Here is a 20,129-nt window from a genome sequence, read left to right on the forward strand (position 1 = left end):
TTTGTTGGATAGGCACTTGAGGTCCCTGTGTGACTGGGCTGGAAACCCCAGATCCTCCTTTGTTCTTTTCTAAATACTCACTGGTTAAAAAAAACATCAGCTTTTGTCTCGTTAAAAAAAATTCACTCCAATTAGAGAGCAGCATAACAGCCTGACTTTGGCTAAATACTGATTATCATGGCTGGGCTGTTTCCCCTTGTGGAGCTGTGGGTGGGCGTGGTGCATTAACGGATGTGAGCGGAAAACTGGGGTGCAGAAATCCGGCCCTTGTGGACTTCCAACAATAATTAACGTTTCAAAGCTGCCAAAAATATACAGAATGGGAGATTTATGGCTGCAATGAATGGCAGAAGGACAGAATGAGGGATGAAAGAGGAGAGGGTTTGCAGTCTCGGGGGTTGTTTTAATTAGCTGAAATCTCAATGGTTGAGAATGAAAATAATTTAAAAAACGCTTTACGACATTTTAGAGCTCTCATAATTTATCAAGCTATTTGATATTAGGGATGAAAGAGATCTCAATTAGCGACATTTGCACATTAAGCTGATTTCTCAGTCAAGAATTAAATATTTCCATAAAATGTGATTATCATTTAAATTCAAGCTAATAGAATAAATTGCTTCACAACTCTGGATGTATTGGACTAACTGGCATTCTCCATGTATGCCTACCTTATTTTACTGTATTGTATTATTGTGGCCTGATAATATCTTCCTACCGCAGCAATAATGTCATTTCCCAGGTCAAAATTCAACAAAACACAATTTTATCTCATTACGTTGTTTTTTTTTACTCGTATGCACAATCTGATTCCAGTAACCCACTCTCTGGGTCACGAAGAAGGTGATTGCACTGGATTGATTTCAGACTGAGCTACTGTCTGATCAGACTGGAAGCATGAGCTTAATGTTATTAAAGCTGGTCAAATGTGATGACAACATTTGAACTGAATTCCTCATTTGCTCAAATCACATTAAAAACGACATAAAGTGCACATTACAAAGGCTAGTCATCGATAGCTGACGAGTTTTAAGGCTCATAATGGCTTTTTGTAGCCGAAAGCCAGGCTGCTATTATTGAGATAATACCAGAGTTCAGCACATTCTCTCAATTAGTGACCTATTATTTTGTGCTCAAACATCAGCTGAGGCTATTGTATGATTTGCATGGTCAAAGGACAAAACATGTTCCTGTTTAATATACAATTCACTCATTTGAATCAGTCAGGTGGGTGTTTAAACTCTCAAACAAACGCAGTCATACACACATGCAGCCAGACACATCAAACACAATAATCCACACACAACCTGCAGGTCTTGAACGGCAAGCAGTCGAAGAAGCGAGGAGGGAGAAGCAGGCAAGCAGGAAGCAAAGGCAACACAGCGAGAAAGTAAAGAGTACTCACCGATAGGAATAACTATCCCCAGAACAGCTACTGTGATGTTGTTACCTATGAGGTAGTGATCACTCGCAGCTGAGAAGCAGAAGAAAGAGAAAAGAGAAAACAAACAAAAGTGAGCAAAAAGTGTTGTTCCATCACCCCCTCCCCAAAGGCCTCTGCTAGAGAGAAACACAGGTTCGAAGCGTCAAGCAATAAAACACCTATTTGCATTATATAAGGGCAGGGAATTTATTTGATTTCACTTTGGACGGCTGATTTTTACCCTTCTACTTTCTTTTAAAACAACATGTGTTAATAATTCAGTTGAATCATACAAGTATGCAATCTAAATGCATATACGAGAGAAGACAAATGCAATGCAAGGAAGTAATGTATCAGAATTTGTATGAATATAATTCAAAAACAAGCAATACATATTTTAACGATGGTTTGAAACATAGAGGGTATTCCAGCTGACCTTGAGAGTGAATACGAAGACATGACTTTGTGTTGCAAGTCACTCTTTTGTTCACAGCACGTCTTCATAAAGTGCCAAAGTAAACAATTATTCTAGACATGCTTTCCATCCCGACTCCCCTCCACCACCCCGCCCCCACAGGCCCGCGTGCAGAGTGACGTTTAAACTGCTCCCAAGCCTCCTATTAGCAGCAGGCTAGCCATTAGCAAAGGTGTGATCAGGTGGCTTTAATGAAGTCTAGTGAGGAAGATACAGAGGAGATCAGGTCCTGCATACTGATTGGTTGGTTATCGGAAGAGTCAATGTGTGTAGCTGTATGCACAGAGAAGGCACAGAGGTGACAGAAGAGACATATAATTAAGACACATTTTCTCTCTTAAATGCAATAAATATATGGATAACTGAACACACACACACACACACACACACACACACACACACACACACACACACACACACACACACACACACACACACACACACACACACACACACACACACACACACACACACACACACACACACACACACACACACACACACACACACACACACACACACACACACACACACACACACACACACACACACACACACACACACACACACACACACACAGCAGGTGATGAGACTTCAGACTGAGCAGTCAAGCGTCTGAGTACTGACTCAGCAGAATTTAATTTGGTCTTTTCTTAAAGTATGAGTGACGTGTCATAAGACTCTAGCAGGCGGATTAATAGAATCTTATTAAAGCAGCAGCCATGAAAGAAGTCGTTTTGGTAAGTGAAGGCAAATAGAAAGAAATTGAGAAAGAGAGGAAAAAAGAGAAAAGAAAAAAGTCTCAATTTCATTATTGCTGGAGGGATTTTAAGTTCAAACTGAATTTGCTGTTTGCCTCAATGAGAACGTTCCTTTTCGAACCCTATATTTGGCTCCTTCAAATATGACTATTTTAATGAGTAACTTAGTTAAATATTGTATATCTGTGAATGTTTGGCAAGTATATGTAATAACTCATGTCCTGGTTGCCCTGTAAACTGAATAGCCATCAAGAGGAAAACCTGAAATCAGAATGGCTACACAGTTGGCCAACTATACAATGACAGGTTCACTTAAAACAATCCTCTAATGCACAAATAAACATCAACACAGTTGTTTCTGTCTGTAGTCATATGTATGCATCATTTTTTAAACATGCGTATAATGTAAGCAATGGAGGACAACATCTAGATTCCTGGTTTGGTGCAAGAATGTTCCCCAAAGTTCATCTGAAGCCAATATAAAGATCTCAATTCATCAAATTAAAAAGGCTTTTTTCTTTTGAAAAAGGAGTCCCTATTGTGTTTCTACAAACGGGTGCTGAGCTCTTGTGGAGGATAAAAACAGGGAATCTTTAGCTTTACTCGTACTACTTAGGGCCTCATATAAACTTGCTGAAACTCAGATGAAGTTTGGGATTCATTCATGCACAGAATGAGGACAGTGGACTGGTCCCCCATCCCTTATATTTACAGCACTTTAGAAGGGGATCTCCTTAGGCCCAGCACGACTAACTACTCCTAACTATTTAATCAGAACTGACTTGAAAGAGTGCGCACCTATCCTTATAAAAGCAAGGCAGCATTTGGTAGTCTTGTCCAATGGGGCAGAAAGATGAATGAATAATTACTGGCTTGGAGAGTGAAGGTTCACATTTTTAAGAGCGTAAATGCCTATGAGCTTCGCGTACCAGCTGTGGTTTATCTTTTATTCCTGAAACTCCTGGTTCTTCCGCGCTCCACCATGCCAGGCGGAGCGCCACACATGTGTAACAGCTGATGTCGACACTCTTGACAGTGTGCACTGAGTCGAAAATTATACCACATGGCCCGTGGGTTTGGAGATGTGTCTCGTTCATGCCCCATTTTCTCATCTGTGTATGCTCCACCTCTTATCTGGAGCACTTGTGGTGTGGTGAGGAAGCTGACAATTACGGTGAGGAAGCTGACAATTACAGAGAGTAGAGGAAACATCTCTGAAAAGCCCAGCGCTCCCGGAGTGACGAGACTCTTTAATTCCAAGAAAATCACTTTCTCTTGTCTCTTGTCTCTTGTCAATCCCATCTTTCCTTATTCCTGTTAATGCTGTTTTACCTCCCAACAGAGATTATTTTAGGACATTTTACAATTTCCATCTCCACGTTTGAATGCCGGACTGCCATGGTTCTTTTTGTGCTCTGTTCAGTTTGGTTCCTCTATGGCCTTACTGGGCTTTCTAATTTAATAATCCCTAGTTTTCCTCTGCGCTCATTATCTAATGTATATCTCCGTCCTCCTTATGTGTCTAGCTCTTCCTTTTCCTCCAACTCTCTCACTCACTTTCATCCTCATTCCTTTCTCCTTTCCCTCTGTATAACTTTTCCAATTTCAGTCCTTGCCCTCCTGGTTTTGCAATACAATGAGAAATGTCTCTGATGTAAATGCAATATTCTCAAATCGGAGTTCAAACACAGTGCAGCAGCGTGCAATCTTTCTCAATTGCCAACCACTTTTTCCTTTTACTTTCATTTCTATTCATAGTCCATATTTGCAGTGAGCCTTACTATTAAATTATATTATATTGGCTAAATGTTATTCCAAATTGACTAAGTGACTGCATTCATCAGTAGATTTGGTTTGACATTGTTTTACTGTTTCCTGCTATGGGTGGCAGGGAAGTGAGTGGACCACACTGAAAACACACGCACACATCCACAGTTCAAAACAATCAGGCTGCAGCATGTTGTGTGCATCCAAGTAGTTTAGACATTTTTCTTTGTGGAGTTAATCAAGACTTCTACTACACTTCTAAATTCACACTAACTCTTAGTGTGGCTTTGTAAAGCATTGTTCTCGCTGCTGTTATATTCTGCTGTCATTGTTTGTCTGGGCAACAAACCGCAAAGCCTGATTTGTCTGGCGAGCCAGCAAAGCATGAGTTGTGTGAGAAAGAGAAAGTTTTAGAGCGAAGGAGAAGAGTAGGAGGGTAAAGACAAAGAGAGTGAGAAAGGCTGTCAGAAAGTAAGGATGAGTGATTAGGTGTAAGGTGAAAATGGAGGGGACTGTCGTGTGTTAGCTCTGACAGCTCTGTTACAAGCTGCTCATGGGGGACCGACAGCATGCAGACCGAGAGATACACTAGTGATCGTGTGTGATCGTGTGTGTGCAAGAGAGAAAAGAGTAAAAGAAGACCAGCAGTAGATAGACAGATGGTCAGACAGAGAAGCGTAGGGGAAGAGAAGCCAGAAAGAGGAGGGAAATGATGTAAGTAGTCGTTTTTAGCTCCCCGCTGTTTTAACAGCAGGTAGTAAAGATGGCTTTGGAGTGCTACACTCACAGGAAAACAAACATGCTGTATGCAAACACCTCGCAGAAACTCTATGAAGAAACCCTGCTCACCATGTTCCTTACCTCTGTGGGAGAGGTTGCCGTTGCTCTCTCTCTGAATGCTGTTGGGGGCCACGAGGCCCAGTAGAGGTGTGTGTGTGGATGTGGATGACTGACTTGAGCTGCTAAATCTTGTCGTCGCCGTGCTGGTGGCAGCGGGGGTCCGGGGCTGCTCCGTGGAGGTTCTGCGGGGGGTCTGAGATGTCGTCAGGCGTCTGATTGAGGGCCTGAGAGTCGTAGCAGCGGAGGTGGTGGTTGTGGATTTTGTGGTGGTGGTTGGGAAGGCTTTGGTCGTGGCAGCAGTTGTGCTAGTTGTCGTAGAGCTTGCTGTAGTGGTTGTTATGGGAGTTGTGCTTGTGATGGTGGTGGTGGTTGGAGCAGCTGTTGTTCTGGGTCGAACTGCACAAGAGAAACAGGACAATAATATAATAAGTATTCTGTATTTTACTTGCAGATGTTTTATTTGGACTGTAATGGTGAATTAGAAGGTCAAACCATATTCCTAATTCCCCAGAAGTGAATATAAAACTGGTTGATAATGCAAGAAAAAATGATCAGGATATCTTTCAGTATGACATTTCGCGACATTGCAAATGTAATTAAAATGATCAAAAGCAATCAACTCAATTCAACTGTTAGTCAGACAAATTAAGTTTAGAGAGGTTTCCAGGTAAAACACATTTTAAATGTGTTTGTTATTTAAGTTTTAACCAAATACATTTCTAAAGGTGTTATGGTTGCTGCCAAATTGATAATACCTTGCTCCATAATTAGGCAGATAGCAAGAGGAACATATTATAAGGGGACATTTCATAACATCTTAATAAGAACTCAGAAGAAATATTGTCCTGCATTAGGAAGTCTAAAACGTGTGAGTGCAAATGTTCTTTCTCTCAATTGCTCTTCCTGTCTCTGAGGGATCCTAGGAATGGTGGCCTACATACATCCTAATTTCTCTTTATCAACTCCTTTCTTCTCACCTGTGCAAACTGGCAATGCAAAACAGTGCAGGTTTATTAAGGATGACAACTTAAAGGGAAATGGAAACACTTTTCAAACTGCTTTCCATGTGACAATATTACCATTAGGAAATGTATTTATCTAGTCTATTTCCAATGTAAACGATCGAGATACGCGAATTTACTTTTTGAAATACGTGCCTAATGACCATGGGCGCTTCCATTGCTCCGGGACTTTTCCAGTGACGTCACTGACTGTGTACGGCTTCCTGGGCCAAAGCTCAATAACAAACAACATGGCGTGCAATGCACCAGTAGTTTACATTACAAGAAAACGGTCGTCGTCAGGAGTTTATTGTATTGCCCCAGGCTGCACAAATGGATTTTATACAAAGAAGGAAGAAGTACATTTCCATAGGCTGCCACTAAAGGATGAGAAGCTGCTCAAAGTCCAGTCTGGATGCCTGGTTCAATACAAAACATTGGATTTGAAGCCAGGATCTGTTCCCACAATATTCGATTTCTCAACGTATGCAGTCGGGAACACCGACCGTCCTAGCACGTCGGCCGCGCAAGACAATGACAGTGTCAACAAACGTGAAGTTCGAGCCACCAAACGAGTTGCTTCAGCTGCCGAGAGAGAGGTAAATATTGCAGCACTACCAGATTACTAGCTCACACATGTATTTACTGACACAGTGTGACCTTATTAATTAACGCAATCGCGTCCAAACTAAATGGTAGCTATTATTATGACGTACAATAGAGAATTGGGGGTGTTCTATAGCTCAACTAATTAAACTGGCATACACACGCTCATCTGTCGAAAACAGCCCTAAAAAGGCTAGTATTGCTATTGATGGATGGTATTGCAGGACCCAGAGCGCACGGAGCACAGAGCGGACAGCAGATAACGGAATTGCAGTTTTATTGCTTATAGATTATCAGAACATTTCAAAGGGGACACAGCCCCATTGGATATTAACCTATGGATTAACTACATCATCGTTTTTATCGTTGTAATGCCATTGAAGACCAGTTTAGACCAGACAATGAGGAAGGTAAGCCGTTAGCCTGGCGTATGTTAGTACCTAGCGCCACTTGTTTTGATGTACGTTTTTGAGTTTGTATCTTTCAGTGTTGAGGTGGGCACCGTTAGATTCTGTGTCTCCTTGCGATCATAAACGATGTGTTGGATGTGCGGCTAGGATAAGTAATAAGGGAGCTAGGAGTGATTTTCGGTGCAGTAATAGGTTAGCATTTTCGCTCGGGGCTAATTCAGAGGCTCACTGTTAGCATTGTGTTTTTTTATTTTTTTTATTCCGGATCGTATGCCACTCTATTCGACCGAATCGGTTCATAAGCATAGGCCATGGGATGCCTGGTAGATGCTTCCACATCAATGTCATCTCCCGACGAATAGTCAAATTCATCGTTCAAAACGTCGATCTCATTGCAAAATTCCTCCATCGCTGCCATATCTGCTACGTTGTGTTGACTTCTGGTGGAGCGAAAACACAGCCAGTGACGTCACCATTTGGGACTCCCCTAATAGAGAACCGCAGTGACGCGTCCTAAAACCCGGAAGTAAGTTAGCATTTTTAGCACTTCCGGTTCCTTCGTCAAAAAAGCAATGTATTTTCTCCATAGGGTTTTGGAAAATAGCTCGAAATAAGGTCTGTGGTTGACACAAATTTAAGAGATAAATCACGTTTTGTTCTACGACAGTAGATACATCAGCAGTGACCCCACTGGTGATTTGTGAAGAGTTTACGTGTCTGAAAAACGATGGTTGTTACCGAGTGGCTGAATAGGACTACAGAAATGGTCGAGTCCGTTGTACGTCATTACGCCTACACACGTAAACACTCCCGCTAAGTTTGTTTTCCCCTGTGTTCTGCTTGAAAGCAAGTACCTGCCTATCTTTAGTAGCCTATCTGTAGTCTCTTTAGTATCTGTATATCTATATCTTACCATTAGAATCTCTATTTTTGAAATGGTCATTTTTAACACCGTAGTTTTATAAATTATAGAACAATTAATTGCCAGTGTTTTCCAATTTTACTCGGCAGTTCGTTTCATTGGCTAACGTTAGCTAAAGCTAGCGCTACTAGTTAGCTACGCAATGGTTTGTTGCTTTGCTCCGGGTTGCAGCCACAGGTCTTCGCATGAAACGTGCTCGTTCTATCGTTTCCCGGCCAATGTTTTCCAAAGGAGAGTCTGGATTCGTGCCATGAGGTAAGCTGACGTTACATTGTTGTCCATGTCACGGTGAAATGTAAATGATGGGTAGTGTATCGCCGTTTTAGAGATGGCACTGCTGAAAAGACCGCAAAATAAGTAAAGATAATGAATACATCCTATTAAAACCTGTGTGGCTTATATGATAAGTCTAATTAGTACAAGCAGCATAACGTTTCACCATGTAACTAAAGATTGTAGTCAGGGAAATCAGTTTGACATATTGAACTAATAACAAATCACCTCTGGCTGGCAGAGAACTCTCTGCTCCATAGCTTCTCTTGGACGTAACATCACATGTACATTTTACATTTATATTCAATTTAATATTCCATCCCTAACATACTTTTGTATATATAATAACTTATATTTTGTTTTTCTTGTTATGCTGCTGCAACACAAACATTTCCCCAATTGGGATCAATACAGTAATATCTTAATTAATTAAGAAATATAACTATTATAATTAGTGTAGCAGCTGACACCTATTTTCAATATGGATTAATCTACCTTTATTTCTTTAGTTCAATTTTGATCTATAAAAATGTCAAAATAGTGAAAATGTTCACGAGACAAAGTGCAAGGTTATATCTTTAGATGTTATGTTTTAGCCTATGTACTGTATGTCTTAATGCTCTTATTTGTGACGATGTGACTTCCATGAAACTAATATTTTATATCTTCCCAACAGACGAGCTGACAGGAAGCCTAACCCCCTAAACGCACCAGGAGCGTCTGCGCTGCGCCGTGTTACGGCTGCGCCGCGTTACGGCTGCGCTCGTAAGGATCGCGGCCACTCTAGTCAATGGGTGCTATTCCACCACACGCGCCGCGTTACGTCTCAGACGCGTCCCAGAAGCGGCTCGGCGCAGCGCTTCTCTAAAATTAGGATGAATCCTATTTTTGCCGCGGCGCAGCCGTAAGGTCGGACAGGCAGCCCCCCCCTCGCAGGAAGTGGAAAGGTGAGCATCCGGGCCAGGCCCATCCCGCGTATATACTAATTTAGCAGACCCCCCTCCTTCATCACAACACCTCCACTACGATACGCACAATGGACGACGAGGAGTTCATAATGGAAGTGGAGAAACACACCATTGTATACGATGTAACCAATGCTTTTTACAAGGACAACATCAGAAAGGACAAGGCCTGGTTTTTAGTCGCTGCAGTTTGTGGAGTGGAAGGTAACAACTACATATTAATGTTTTAAAGTTAATTAAGAACTGCGAGGCTGCACACACGACGCTCCGCTTCCGCAACGTTTTGAAACGCGCCTGGTGTGTTAGGTCGCAGGAGGAGGTCGCAGCGTGGCGCAGCCGCAACGTAACGCGGCGCAGACGCTCCTGGTGCGTTTAGGGGGTAACACTCTAACAACCACAACATTGCAAAGGCGAGTAAATGTAAATTAAAAACGATTCACAATTTCTTCTTCTTTCTTGCAGTGAGGTGAAGCTGACCTTGCACTTGGTGCCAGTAAGGATGCTCCTCACGCAGGCTGAATGTTTCTCTTCCTTACTGACACAGAAGCCCTTGACTTGCAATGCTTCACTAATTGTCATTTCCCTGGCTCCGTAGGGACACTTTACCTCCAGCACAGCGGGAGACCCTTCCAGACCATCTGGAGATGCCCCCAACACTCCTGATTGGGAGAGCCACAAACCTGACTCATGGACCTGCATCTGGGTTGCAGTGGTGAATGCCCTGACGCCCTCACATTCATTCATAGTCCCCCACTGTACAGACAAAACACCACCAAGGGCCTGTTGTTGCCCTAGCACCCTGGCAATAAGGGAAGCAGTCACACGCTTTGACCTCAGGACAGCTCCAACGTTGCTGGCAGTCAACCTTCCTTTCCTGAACAAATGCCAGTTTGGGTTGGTTCGCTGACCAGTGTAGCCACCTGAATTGCCCTCTGTTGCTCCTCAGACAATGCCATGCTTGCCACAATTGCCTCAGGTCCCTGATGCCCAACAGATTTGAGAATTTTAGGAACAGTAAGTGTTTCCAAGCTGTAGTGTTCCTCTTCTGGCTCGGGGGAGAGAAGCCAAGACATTCCTGAGAACCTGCCCCCGAGTCTGTCCCTCAGCCAGTCACGATCTTCGGAGGTGGGCTCTCTTGTCAGCGGGTTGAATGAGTTATTGGTTGGAGGAAATAGCTCCTCCACTGAATGCGTACGTTTAGCTGCCTTTGGCTTCTTCCACTGACAGGGGGTGTCAGTGCAGCTGAAAGTGTGGATGGCAAAGATGGCTAATGCAGCCGCATGACTGCATTTCCATTCTCCACATGGGCATTCACATTTTGTGGAGAGAATTCCCTCTTCTCCTGTAGATACCTGTGGTGGTGGGATTGTTTTATTATTTAAAATATATTTACATTTATAATGCCTTCCCAATTATAGCCTACTGTATGTTTATTTCATGGATATTTCTGTGTTTTCTGGTGTGTAAAATGTGTAATCTTGGGGCCTCTTCTCTTTAACGTCTACATGCTACCATTGGCTCAGATAATGAAGAACAACAAAATAAGTTAGCATAGCTATGCAGATGACACACACATTTACCTAACCATTTCACCAGGAGACTATGCTCCATTTCAAACACTGAGTAAGTGCATTGAACAAATCAATGACTGGATGTGTCAGAACTTTCTCCAATTAAACAAAGATAAAACTGAGGTAATGGTTTTTGGAGCCAAGGTGGAACGTATAAAAGTTAGCGCTGAGCCTCAGTCTGCAATGTTCAAACCAACAGATAAAGCCAGAAATCTAGGTGTAGTCATGGACTCTGACCTGAGTTTCAACAGTCACATTAAAACAGTTACTAAATCAGCCTACTATCACCTAAAGAACATATCTAGGATTAAAAGACTAATGTCACAGCAGGATTTGGAAAAACTTGTCCCGTTATCTTCAGTAGACTGGACTACTGCAATGGTGTCTTCACAGGTCTCACTAAAACATCTATTAGGAAGCTGCAGTCCTCACTAACACTAAGAAAGTGGATCACATCACTCCTGTTCTGAAGTCTTTACACTGGCTTCCTGTGTGTCAAAGAATAGATTTCAAAATACTGCTGCTGGTTTATAAAGCACTGAATGGTTTAGGCCCAAAATACATTTCTGACCTCCTGCTAAATGATTAACCATCCCGATCTCTCAGGTCTTCAGGGACTGGTCAGCTTTCTGTCCCCAGAGTCAGAACTAAACATGGTAAAGCAGCATTCAGTTATTATGCTCCAAACATCTGGAACAAACTCCCAGAAACCTGCAGGTCCGCTGCAACGCTGACTACTTTTAAATCCAGCAAGAAGACTTTTCTTTTTGCCGCTGCTTTTAATTGAACTATTCACATCTTAAACTGCACTGTAACTTTTATCCATGTATTTTTTCTTTTAATGTTTATTTTATTAGCTTTGCTTTTTAATGACTGATTTTAAATGCCATTTCTTAATGTCTTTCATTTTTTGTAAAGCACTTTGAATTGCCATGTGTTGAAAAGTGCTATATAAATAAACTTGCCTTGCCTAATAAAGATTTCATGTGACACATAAAATGGATTTGTTGATGGGAATTAATGTGAATAAATTAACTCTAGGTTAACGGTACTCTTGCTATAACTACTCACCGACACTCTATAAACCTTGTCCCTCATGCTAGCCCTGACAACACCGGTAAGCACACCTTCATCTAGGCTGCCCGTGTCCTGACTTGTAGTGGTTCTCTCCTCTATCTCCATTCTTCTTGTCATCTTTGTAAAACGATATCAGACTGGTAATTGACACAGCCATGACATCTAGTTAAATTCAGTGTGGCTAAAATGAAAAGCTTTGTTAAAATATGCAAGCACGCGGAAGTCAAAGTCAGCTTTATTGTAAACAAATTCTACATGTGTTATACATCCAGAAATATCGTTTCCCACAGTGTGACATGTAGCCTATACATAAAACAAAAAGGGCCTAGATAAACGGGGTATACAGTTTAAAATGTTAATATATTTAAAGTGTTCAAAGTGCAGTTTCAGTGCAAGTCAGTTGAAACGATCTTAAGTTGGCGTGACGTTGAAGTCGTGCGACGCTGCTGTACTGGCTTGTAGTTCGTTTATAGCATAACGTTAGCATTTCGCTTTTGGCGACTAGATTTATGATTCAAAAATTATAAAAGTAGGAGAGACATGTGGAGATTATCCGGCTGAACAAAACGTGATCCTTCTCTTAAATGTGTGTCAACCACAGACCTTATTTCGAGCTATTTTCCAAAATCCTATGGAGAAATTGCATTGCGTTTTTGACGAAGGAACCGGAAGAAGTTTACATCCGGGTTTTAGGACGCGTCACTGCGGTTCTCTATGGCGGCGGCCTGGTCCCGGAATTCCCCACCCGGCCGGCGGATAATTAATTTTCTTTTGGCGAGTAATATCATATACAATAAATATTACGATCAATATCCATTGTAAAATGAATAAACTACCGGAATATTATAACTGTAATTGGTGTTTCCTTTCCCCTTTAACAAATGCAGTGACTGTAATGGCTCGGGAGTGGCTGAGCGTGGGAAATAAGGCCAGTGAAATAATGGAGGTGAGCTGGGAACACAGCGAAGCAGGGAGAATCCACCTGCAACCTTAAAAGACATTACGCACAGCTATCTAATCTTCTATTCAGTGTGGTAGAATAAATGTTTCGCATACTGACTGGTTTGAAGAACACATTTTTAAAAGATATGTATAAATACTGGACTATGAGGTGGACTCCCGTCAGCAGTGTTGCAGTGAGAGTGAAACCAGGGAACATCAGTATGGCCTGGCACTCCATCATGTCACTGTGATAGCAGCCAAGTAGGTTCATGTGACATTTCTCTGCACAATCCCTCTAATTGAGTACGCTCCTGGACTCTCAGAGGTTTCAGAGCGTGAACGACTTACCTATAGCACAGCGCCTCATGTCTGGTCCCAGCTCCATGCCATCAGGACAGGCACAGGTGTACTTGGGAGAGTGGTCTGTGATCTGGGGGGCCTTCAGGCAGAGGTACTCACAGCCACCGTTAGGCAGACTGCCCATGTTGCAGGTATCTGGGGCTGGAGGGACACAAGCAGACATAAAGAGAGGATTAAAAATGGTTGGGTTAAGTACAGGTTTTACATTATCCCTTGAGGTAATTAAAAAATGTATTTTTTCTTACAGATACTTTACATGTTTTGAAGTCTTACATCTCCATTGAAAACTATATATTGAAAACTTCCAAGAAATACATGTTTTAAACATTTGGTGCTTTTCGCAACTGCATGTACGCTCCAGGGTGATGAGCACAGAGGTGTACATGTACAGTAGACCAAAATAGTTAAAACACAAAGGTTATTAAGAATTTAAGACAGAGCCCCAGTTTTGAAACTTGACAGCACCCTGAAAGTAATTGTGAACTGAAATGAAGGTTTGTCCTGGTGAGCACATTATGAAAAATGAAAACAACAACGTTTATTTTGCATTATACATATATAATATGACATGTATAGAATGTATACATTATACTTTGTTTATTTAGTCTTGGCTTAGGGGCAATTCTTGACCCAAATGTAGAAAGACTAGTGCAGAGAACGGGGTCTTGACCAATGTAAGCCCAGGATCACATTTGTCAACAAAACTACTTGTACTACATATCACCTACCAACATTATGGTGTACCATACTAAAAAACAACATGAAATGGATGCTGGTAAGACATTTAACAGTGTTATAGGAATGATCCAGTAAAGTGATGCTTAGATAAAGGCGGTGGTGTTAAAACAAGTTTGTATATCCATTTCTTGCTCTGAAAAATGAACATGTAGTTCCAAACCCAAGACTCAGTTTCATGGAAAGATTGTGCTGCTCTTGTCATGAGGGAAATAGGTCAGGTCGCAATTGGTTTTTCCTCCTAACTTATGCTGCAGTGGTTTTAAAGAGCAGCACATCATAGGCATCACCAGCTGTCAGAGGAAGCAGCAACATCACTCACGACACACAGTCATATTCTAATAAGATGGGAATACATGTATAGTAACTCAGCATGTCAAGTATCTAGTATGAACAGCTGTCCAAATGAAACTTCAAATATATTATATACCTGCCTTCATTATTAACAATAAATGAATCTCTTCTGGTTAAAGCAAGTCTTTGAAATACCATGACAAATTATCACATCACATTTAATTCTGTGCTGGGGTAAGAAATGTGAAGGCTGGAAGAGGAGAGGAGAAGAGCAGCGTGGACAGAAAGGGATTGAAAAAGCAATACATAAAATCAAATAAAATGAGATGTAAAGATATAAGGACGGACCATTGGTGAAAAGAAAGTAGAAGGCTGGAGGGAGATATCAAATAAAAAGTTTAAAAAATAAAAATGATATATCCATTATTCCATCCTCTTCTTCTACTTCCCTTATCTTAGGTCTAGATTAAGCACTACAAATGGAACCAAGGCTTCAAATAAAGCTGCCTGAACAACAATAAATGAAAACAAATTAATACATAAGAAATATATATAATAAAGAAGAGAATATACTGGCATATCAATTATTGAGAAACTATTTTAAAGAACGATGTCAAAAAATTGAGACATTAAAATATTGATCCAATATGTGAGGAGATGCATTGTGGCGAATAATATATTTGATGGGGTGATTTGTGCTTTTTGATTCAGATTAGCATATTTTCTGAGAGGAAAAAATATATGTGAAGAGTAAAAGATAAAGGTCAAACAGCGAGACCAAGACACATCACAAATTACTTCACTCAAGGTCCGAAATGATCAAGTGATTACTTATGAGAACTACTAGTATCTGCACATGGCAGCTAGAAATCAAAATGCATCCATTTTATCGCGTTTGGCCCAGTTAGTTGTATGTCATCCTTTCGTTCGCATTTTCAAAACATGCTTATTTCTGTGATATCTCTTGGAGCAGAACTCCTCATTTATTAAGAGAATGCAATTAGCTTCCTACTGGCACTCAGACAAGACTTTTTGCACAAAACAAATCATGTAAACCGTCTCACACTCACACATGCCCATTTCGTGTCTCACACACACACAGAGATTGTTAGCTGTCACGCACTCACTAAGGTATTTACTCACCACAAACATTAGGTTATTTGGTTATTATTTCAAACAGTTTAGGAAAGTGAATTCTTAAACGAAGTGGATCTAAAAAAGCACAACATATGTCCATCTCATGGATTACTGCCAGAGGTGGGACCAAGTCATTGTTTTGCAAGTCCGAGTCAAGTCTCAAGTCTTTGCGCTCAAGTCCAAGTCAAGTCTCAAGTCAGGTTGGGCAAGTTCAAGTCAAGTCCAAGTCCTAAACTTTGACAAAACGAGTCATAAACAAGTCATTATGTGTTTTTCACCAAATGTAATGACATAGATCAACAGCATAATACTTAATAATCAAACTGCTCTATTTTAGTCACATTAATAATTTAATAATCAATTTTCTCTCTGCTGGTAAAGTAACGTGTTTTTTTTCTATTTTAAGAGGGATCAGTAAGGTAAGGCTACCGTGGCGGTTTGATTCAGAAGGAGTTTAATGTATAAAATCCCTGATGTTGAGGTGACCAGAATGTTTATTTCCACTGTATACAACATGCTATAAGGGACCCACAATCTATCTCTATGCATCTGATAATGTGCAGCCAGGCGGTCTCTATGGGGAAGAGAACACCGGCATCTAGATCCCTCTGCAGGTGGTACTTTAACTATATTTTGATGCTAATACTTTTGTACTTTTACTTGTAACATTTTGAATGCAGGACTTTTTATTGTAACCGAGTATTCCTAAACTCTGGTACTTTTGTACTCAAGTACAAGATCTGAAATTCTCCCACCTCTGACAGTAAATCCTGAGTGGTTACCAAAATAAAGGTAACCAAAAAAGGTTATTTTCATTTTACAAATCCTGCACTCAGCTTTGCTTTCTCCAATATCATTGAAAAGCAGCCAGATGCTGCTTATTTTTTCGGTTTTCGCTAATTTCTTGACTTTTTCCGACGCACTTGCATTTAAATCCGTCTCCCCGTCGCTCTGTGCAGCTGGCCTGTACCACTACACCTGCTGTGCCCCCACCCTTCTTTCACATAATGGTATGATCCTAGTGTGTCCTCGCATATGATTGGCCGCATGGTGGCCCAGCTAAATAAAGTCCCGCCCCTGCCTGCAAGGATTCTCAGCAAGAGTAGGAGCGGCTGAAGATTCTGCTCTCCCCGACGGGAGGCTGCTCTTCTAGCGGCAGCTCTTCTAGCGGCAGCTCGCTAGAAGGCGTGTTGGAGACCTCTGAATTAAAGTATCAAGTCACCTCAAGTCAGAAGGCTCAAGTCCAAGTCAAGTCCCGAGTCATTGGTGGTCAAGTCGAGTCTCACTCTCAAGTCATCAAATTGGTGACTCGAGTCTGATTCGAGTCCAAGTCATGTGACTCGAGTCCACACCTCTGATTACTGCATGTCTTACCTTTGGGTTGCCTCTGTTCATGAAACACCACCAGGTCCAGGGGGTTGTTCAGGTGCTCTGCTACCTTCACCACATCATGTCCGGTCAGTCGGTTGGCACTGTATATCGCTTCATCCTCCAAATCTGTCCAATATATACGATCCTGGATAATAAGAAAGAAAGAGTTAGACAAAACAATCCAACATAAATACATTCTAGCAGTTGAATTATTCACTCTCATTTATTCATACATGAACAGAAAGAACAGCTCTGTTCCAGTGGGCTCAGTTTGAAGCCCAATCCATTCAGACAGAGAGATATGTATATGTTGGCCTATTATGAATATGTAGCTCTTTGAGTGTGTGGCACTGAGTAATTTCCTGCTTTGCTCAGACTGTACAGTTTTGGTATGACATACTAATGCTAAACACAAGGAGATTTATTGTGTTAAAGTTTGTTTCCCTACAAAACTGTTTGAATACAACATTTACCTCCTGAGACTCCTGCCTTAAATATTCACTGTAATGCTGCTTGGCTCCAGTAATCAACCATACAAGTACAATCTAGGGTGAATCAGAAAACACTGATAATGATTATTTTAAAGGACAAATATGTACTATAGTAGGTACAAAGGACTCTGGTAAAAGAATGTACAACAACACTATAAACATGACAGCCATGACTACCACTGACTTTACTCAGTGCATCTTACTGTTTATAGCTATTTTTTTTAAAAGGTTCATGTTTTGTAAGAAACTAAACTTTTGTAAGAAATAAAGGAATAAATACTGCCAGCCCTGACCCATGAGATCATGCTCTCATCATTCACTTCAGTTTCCTCCTTTCTTTCCATGTCTCTTCTTTTCTAACACTTCCTCCCAATTCTCTTTAGTGGTACTAAGGTATAAAAGGAAAAGCCTCTGAAGTGGTTATGACACTTGGTTTCTATGGCAACTGCAGACTGCTCCATCTACAATTCAATTAGGAAAAACACAATTTCTTTTGATATTAAGAAAAGACACACAGGCGATGAGGCACTTCAAAACTACAGATAAAAGATCGTAAGGTTACACAAATAAATGAAGGACAAAGAGACAATCCAGAAGGTGAGCGTTAGACAGAAAGGGGAAAGAGCTATCAGGCTCCGAGAGGTATTTCTTAATTTGTTTGGGGTTGTGCTAACAGTTGTGGTTCTTTTTAAAGGGCAAGGATCTTGGAGTCCAGTCACAGATTTGTCTGCTGGGTGTATACATCTGTGTAACTCTGTGTTGGTTCAGTCATAGCTGTAATCCACGCTCTACATTCATGCCGGGTTATCGGTGGAGATGACCTTTCTCTCACCTTCCCCTTTTTCCATCTTTACACTGAGCTTTCTATCCCCTCATCTTCAACCTCACTCAGGATCAGATAACCTTTACTCATATGACAGTATGGGTTGAAACAATGAAAGACAAATATCAGCCATGTTAATAAAACAGTACTCAAATCTATCATTCCATCTCCCCTTTTCCTTACTGTCTCTGAGGATGTCTTTCTCGCTCTCTGTCAGTCTATGCAGGCGTTTTTCTCTTTCAATTTCTCACTGTCAATCTTCGTATCTGTCTTCAAAAGCTTCCAACATCAATGCAGACCTGAGAAGGTCATTGCTCTCTTTGTAAGATCAAGGTGAGTTTTCAATGATGTGTCAAATAATAGCTTAGAATGTATACACATGCACACATAAGCTCTGCTTATCATAACATTGCATCACTTTAGTCTGTCTCCGATTATCAAGGAGAGAGACTGCATCAAAATGGATGTGAAGTCTATTTAGGGTCAAGTGGAGAACAGCCCTTGAAGATTTTGCCATGATTGTGTCCCAGAAAAACCTTCTGACAAATGCTGGTCCCTTTTTGACTGACAATTCTGCCTGATGCACTTTTGGTGCATCAGGCAGAAGTGTTTTTTGTCATGCCAGAAAACTACAGATAAAAGCTTAAACAAAGCAAACACACTCAACATTTGAAGCCTTTGATTGTTGGATTTTACTTGTATCTCTTTGTTGTATCAGCCTTAGTTATGAAACAATGATGTAGGCTGGTGTTATCTGTGAATGAATACAATTATGTTAGAAGACATTTTGTGTTAATCTCCACTAAACTGCAGACAAGTATTGAAGCTTTACACATGCATGGTACACCCACACAGGTGTTTGTAGTCACTTTAGCTGATTAGACCTCTTATCTGGGGGTGTGGACAGATAAGGCTTGACTGACATTTTCCTCATTATTTCCGTTAAAACTGTGTTTTCGCTTTAGTTTCAATATTTACTCCAAATCCAATTGATTTGATCCCTGTGTGACTGATGAATTCAAGAATGTGTGTCCTGTTTTGTTGTCAACACAAACTATAGCTTACTTTGGCAGGCAAGGTCACACTGTTCATCTTCTATTGTTATTTTTATTATTAGTCAGACTTTTTGCATCGTATCCTTTTTTTGGTCCTGGCGTTGACCAAGCTAAGCTAACAAGCTGACATTTTAAATTAAATTAAATTAAAGCTTTAAAGGCCTAAACATGATTTGTGTGTCCTGTTAATGACCAAGCTAAGCTAACAAGCTGACATTTTAAATTAAATTAAATTAAAGCTTTAAAGGCCTAAACATGATTTGTGTGTACTGTTAATGACCAAGCTAAGCTAACAAGCTGACATTTTAAATTCAATTAAATTAAAGCTTTAAAGGCCTAAACATGATGTGTGTGTCCTGTTAATGACCAAGCTAAGCTAACAAGCTGATGAGCTTGCTAACTGACTGTTAGGACATTTGGTAACTGAGGGCTATATTTTCCCCCTTTAATTACTTTTTTAATTGAAATAAATGGTATGCAATGATGAGTAAAATGCCAGATGAAGCTGTGGAGGCTATTATGACTGAAAAAAGTGCTAGGCTAACTGGCCCAGCTAGTGTGCTACATGTTAGCTCGCCATCTACAGCTAAACATACAACCCAGTCTCACGGCATTTCGTGTTCACCAACACGATTTTTAATCTATTGATTCGTGTTCACCAACACGATTTGCCCCTTTTTTTCGTGTTGCACAGTACGATTTTAAAAGCAATGTATTTCTACTGCCTGCAGCATGTCTTTTTCTCCGGTCGGGTCGAGGAAGACCGGAAGCTGTGTGGTTCATAAAAACATGTTCTTACTCAATATCAAGCCACAGTTATTGCTTTTATT

General features: G+C 40.9%; 1 protein-coding gene across 5 annotated transcripts in view; it reads right to left on the bottom strand.

Moving 5' to 3' along the window:
- The window catches only part of lrp8 (low density lipoprotein receptor-related protein 8, apolipoprotein e receptor), a 194,126-nt gene that overhangs the window by 9,735 nt on the left and 164,262 nt on the right, over positions 1-20,129 (bottom strand). For 4 of the 5 annotated variants that reach the window (XM_034081093.1, XM_034081090.2, XM_034081092.1 and 1 more), the window contains exons 14-17: positions 16,934-17,075; positions 13,382-13,534; positions 5,276-5,662; positions 1,406-1,474 (exon numbers count right to left, since the gene is read on the bottom strand). In XM_034081093.1, the coding sequence (XP_033936984.1) occupies positions 1,406-1,474; positions 5,276-5,662; positions 13,382-13,534; positions 16,934-17,075 (751 nt within the window). The remainder of the gene's footprint in view (positions 1-1,405; positions 1,475-5,275; positions 5,663-13,381; positions 13,535-16,933; positions 17,076-20,129) is intronic. The other variant, XM_034081089.2, reaches the window with a different exon arrangement.

The sequence above is a fragment of the Pseudochaenichthys georgianus genome, chromosome 4 (assembly GCF_902827115.2).
Source record: "Pseudochaenichthys georgianus chromosome 4, fPseGeo1.2, whole genome shotgun sequence".
Lineage (NCBI taxonomy): Eukaryota > Metazoa > Chordata > Actinopteri > Perciformes > Channichthyidae > Pseudochaenichthys > Pseudochaenichthys georgianus.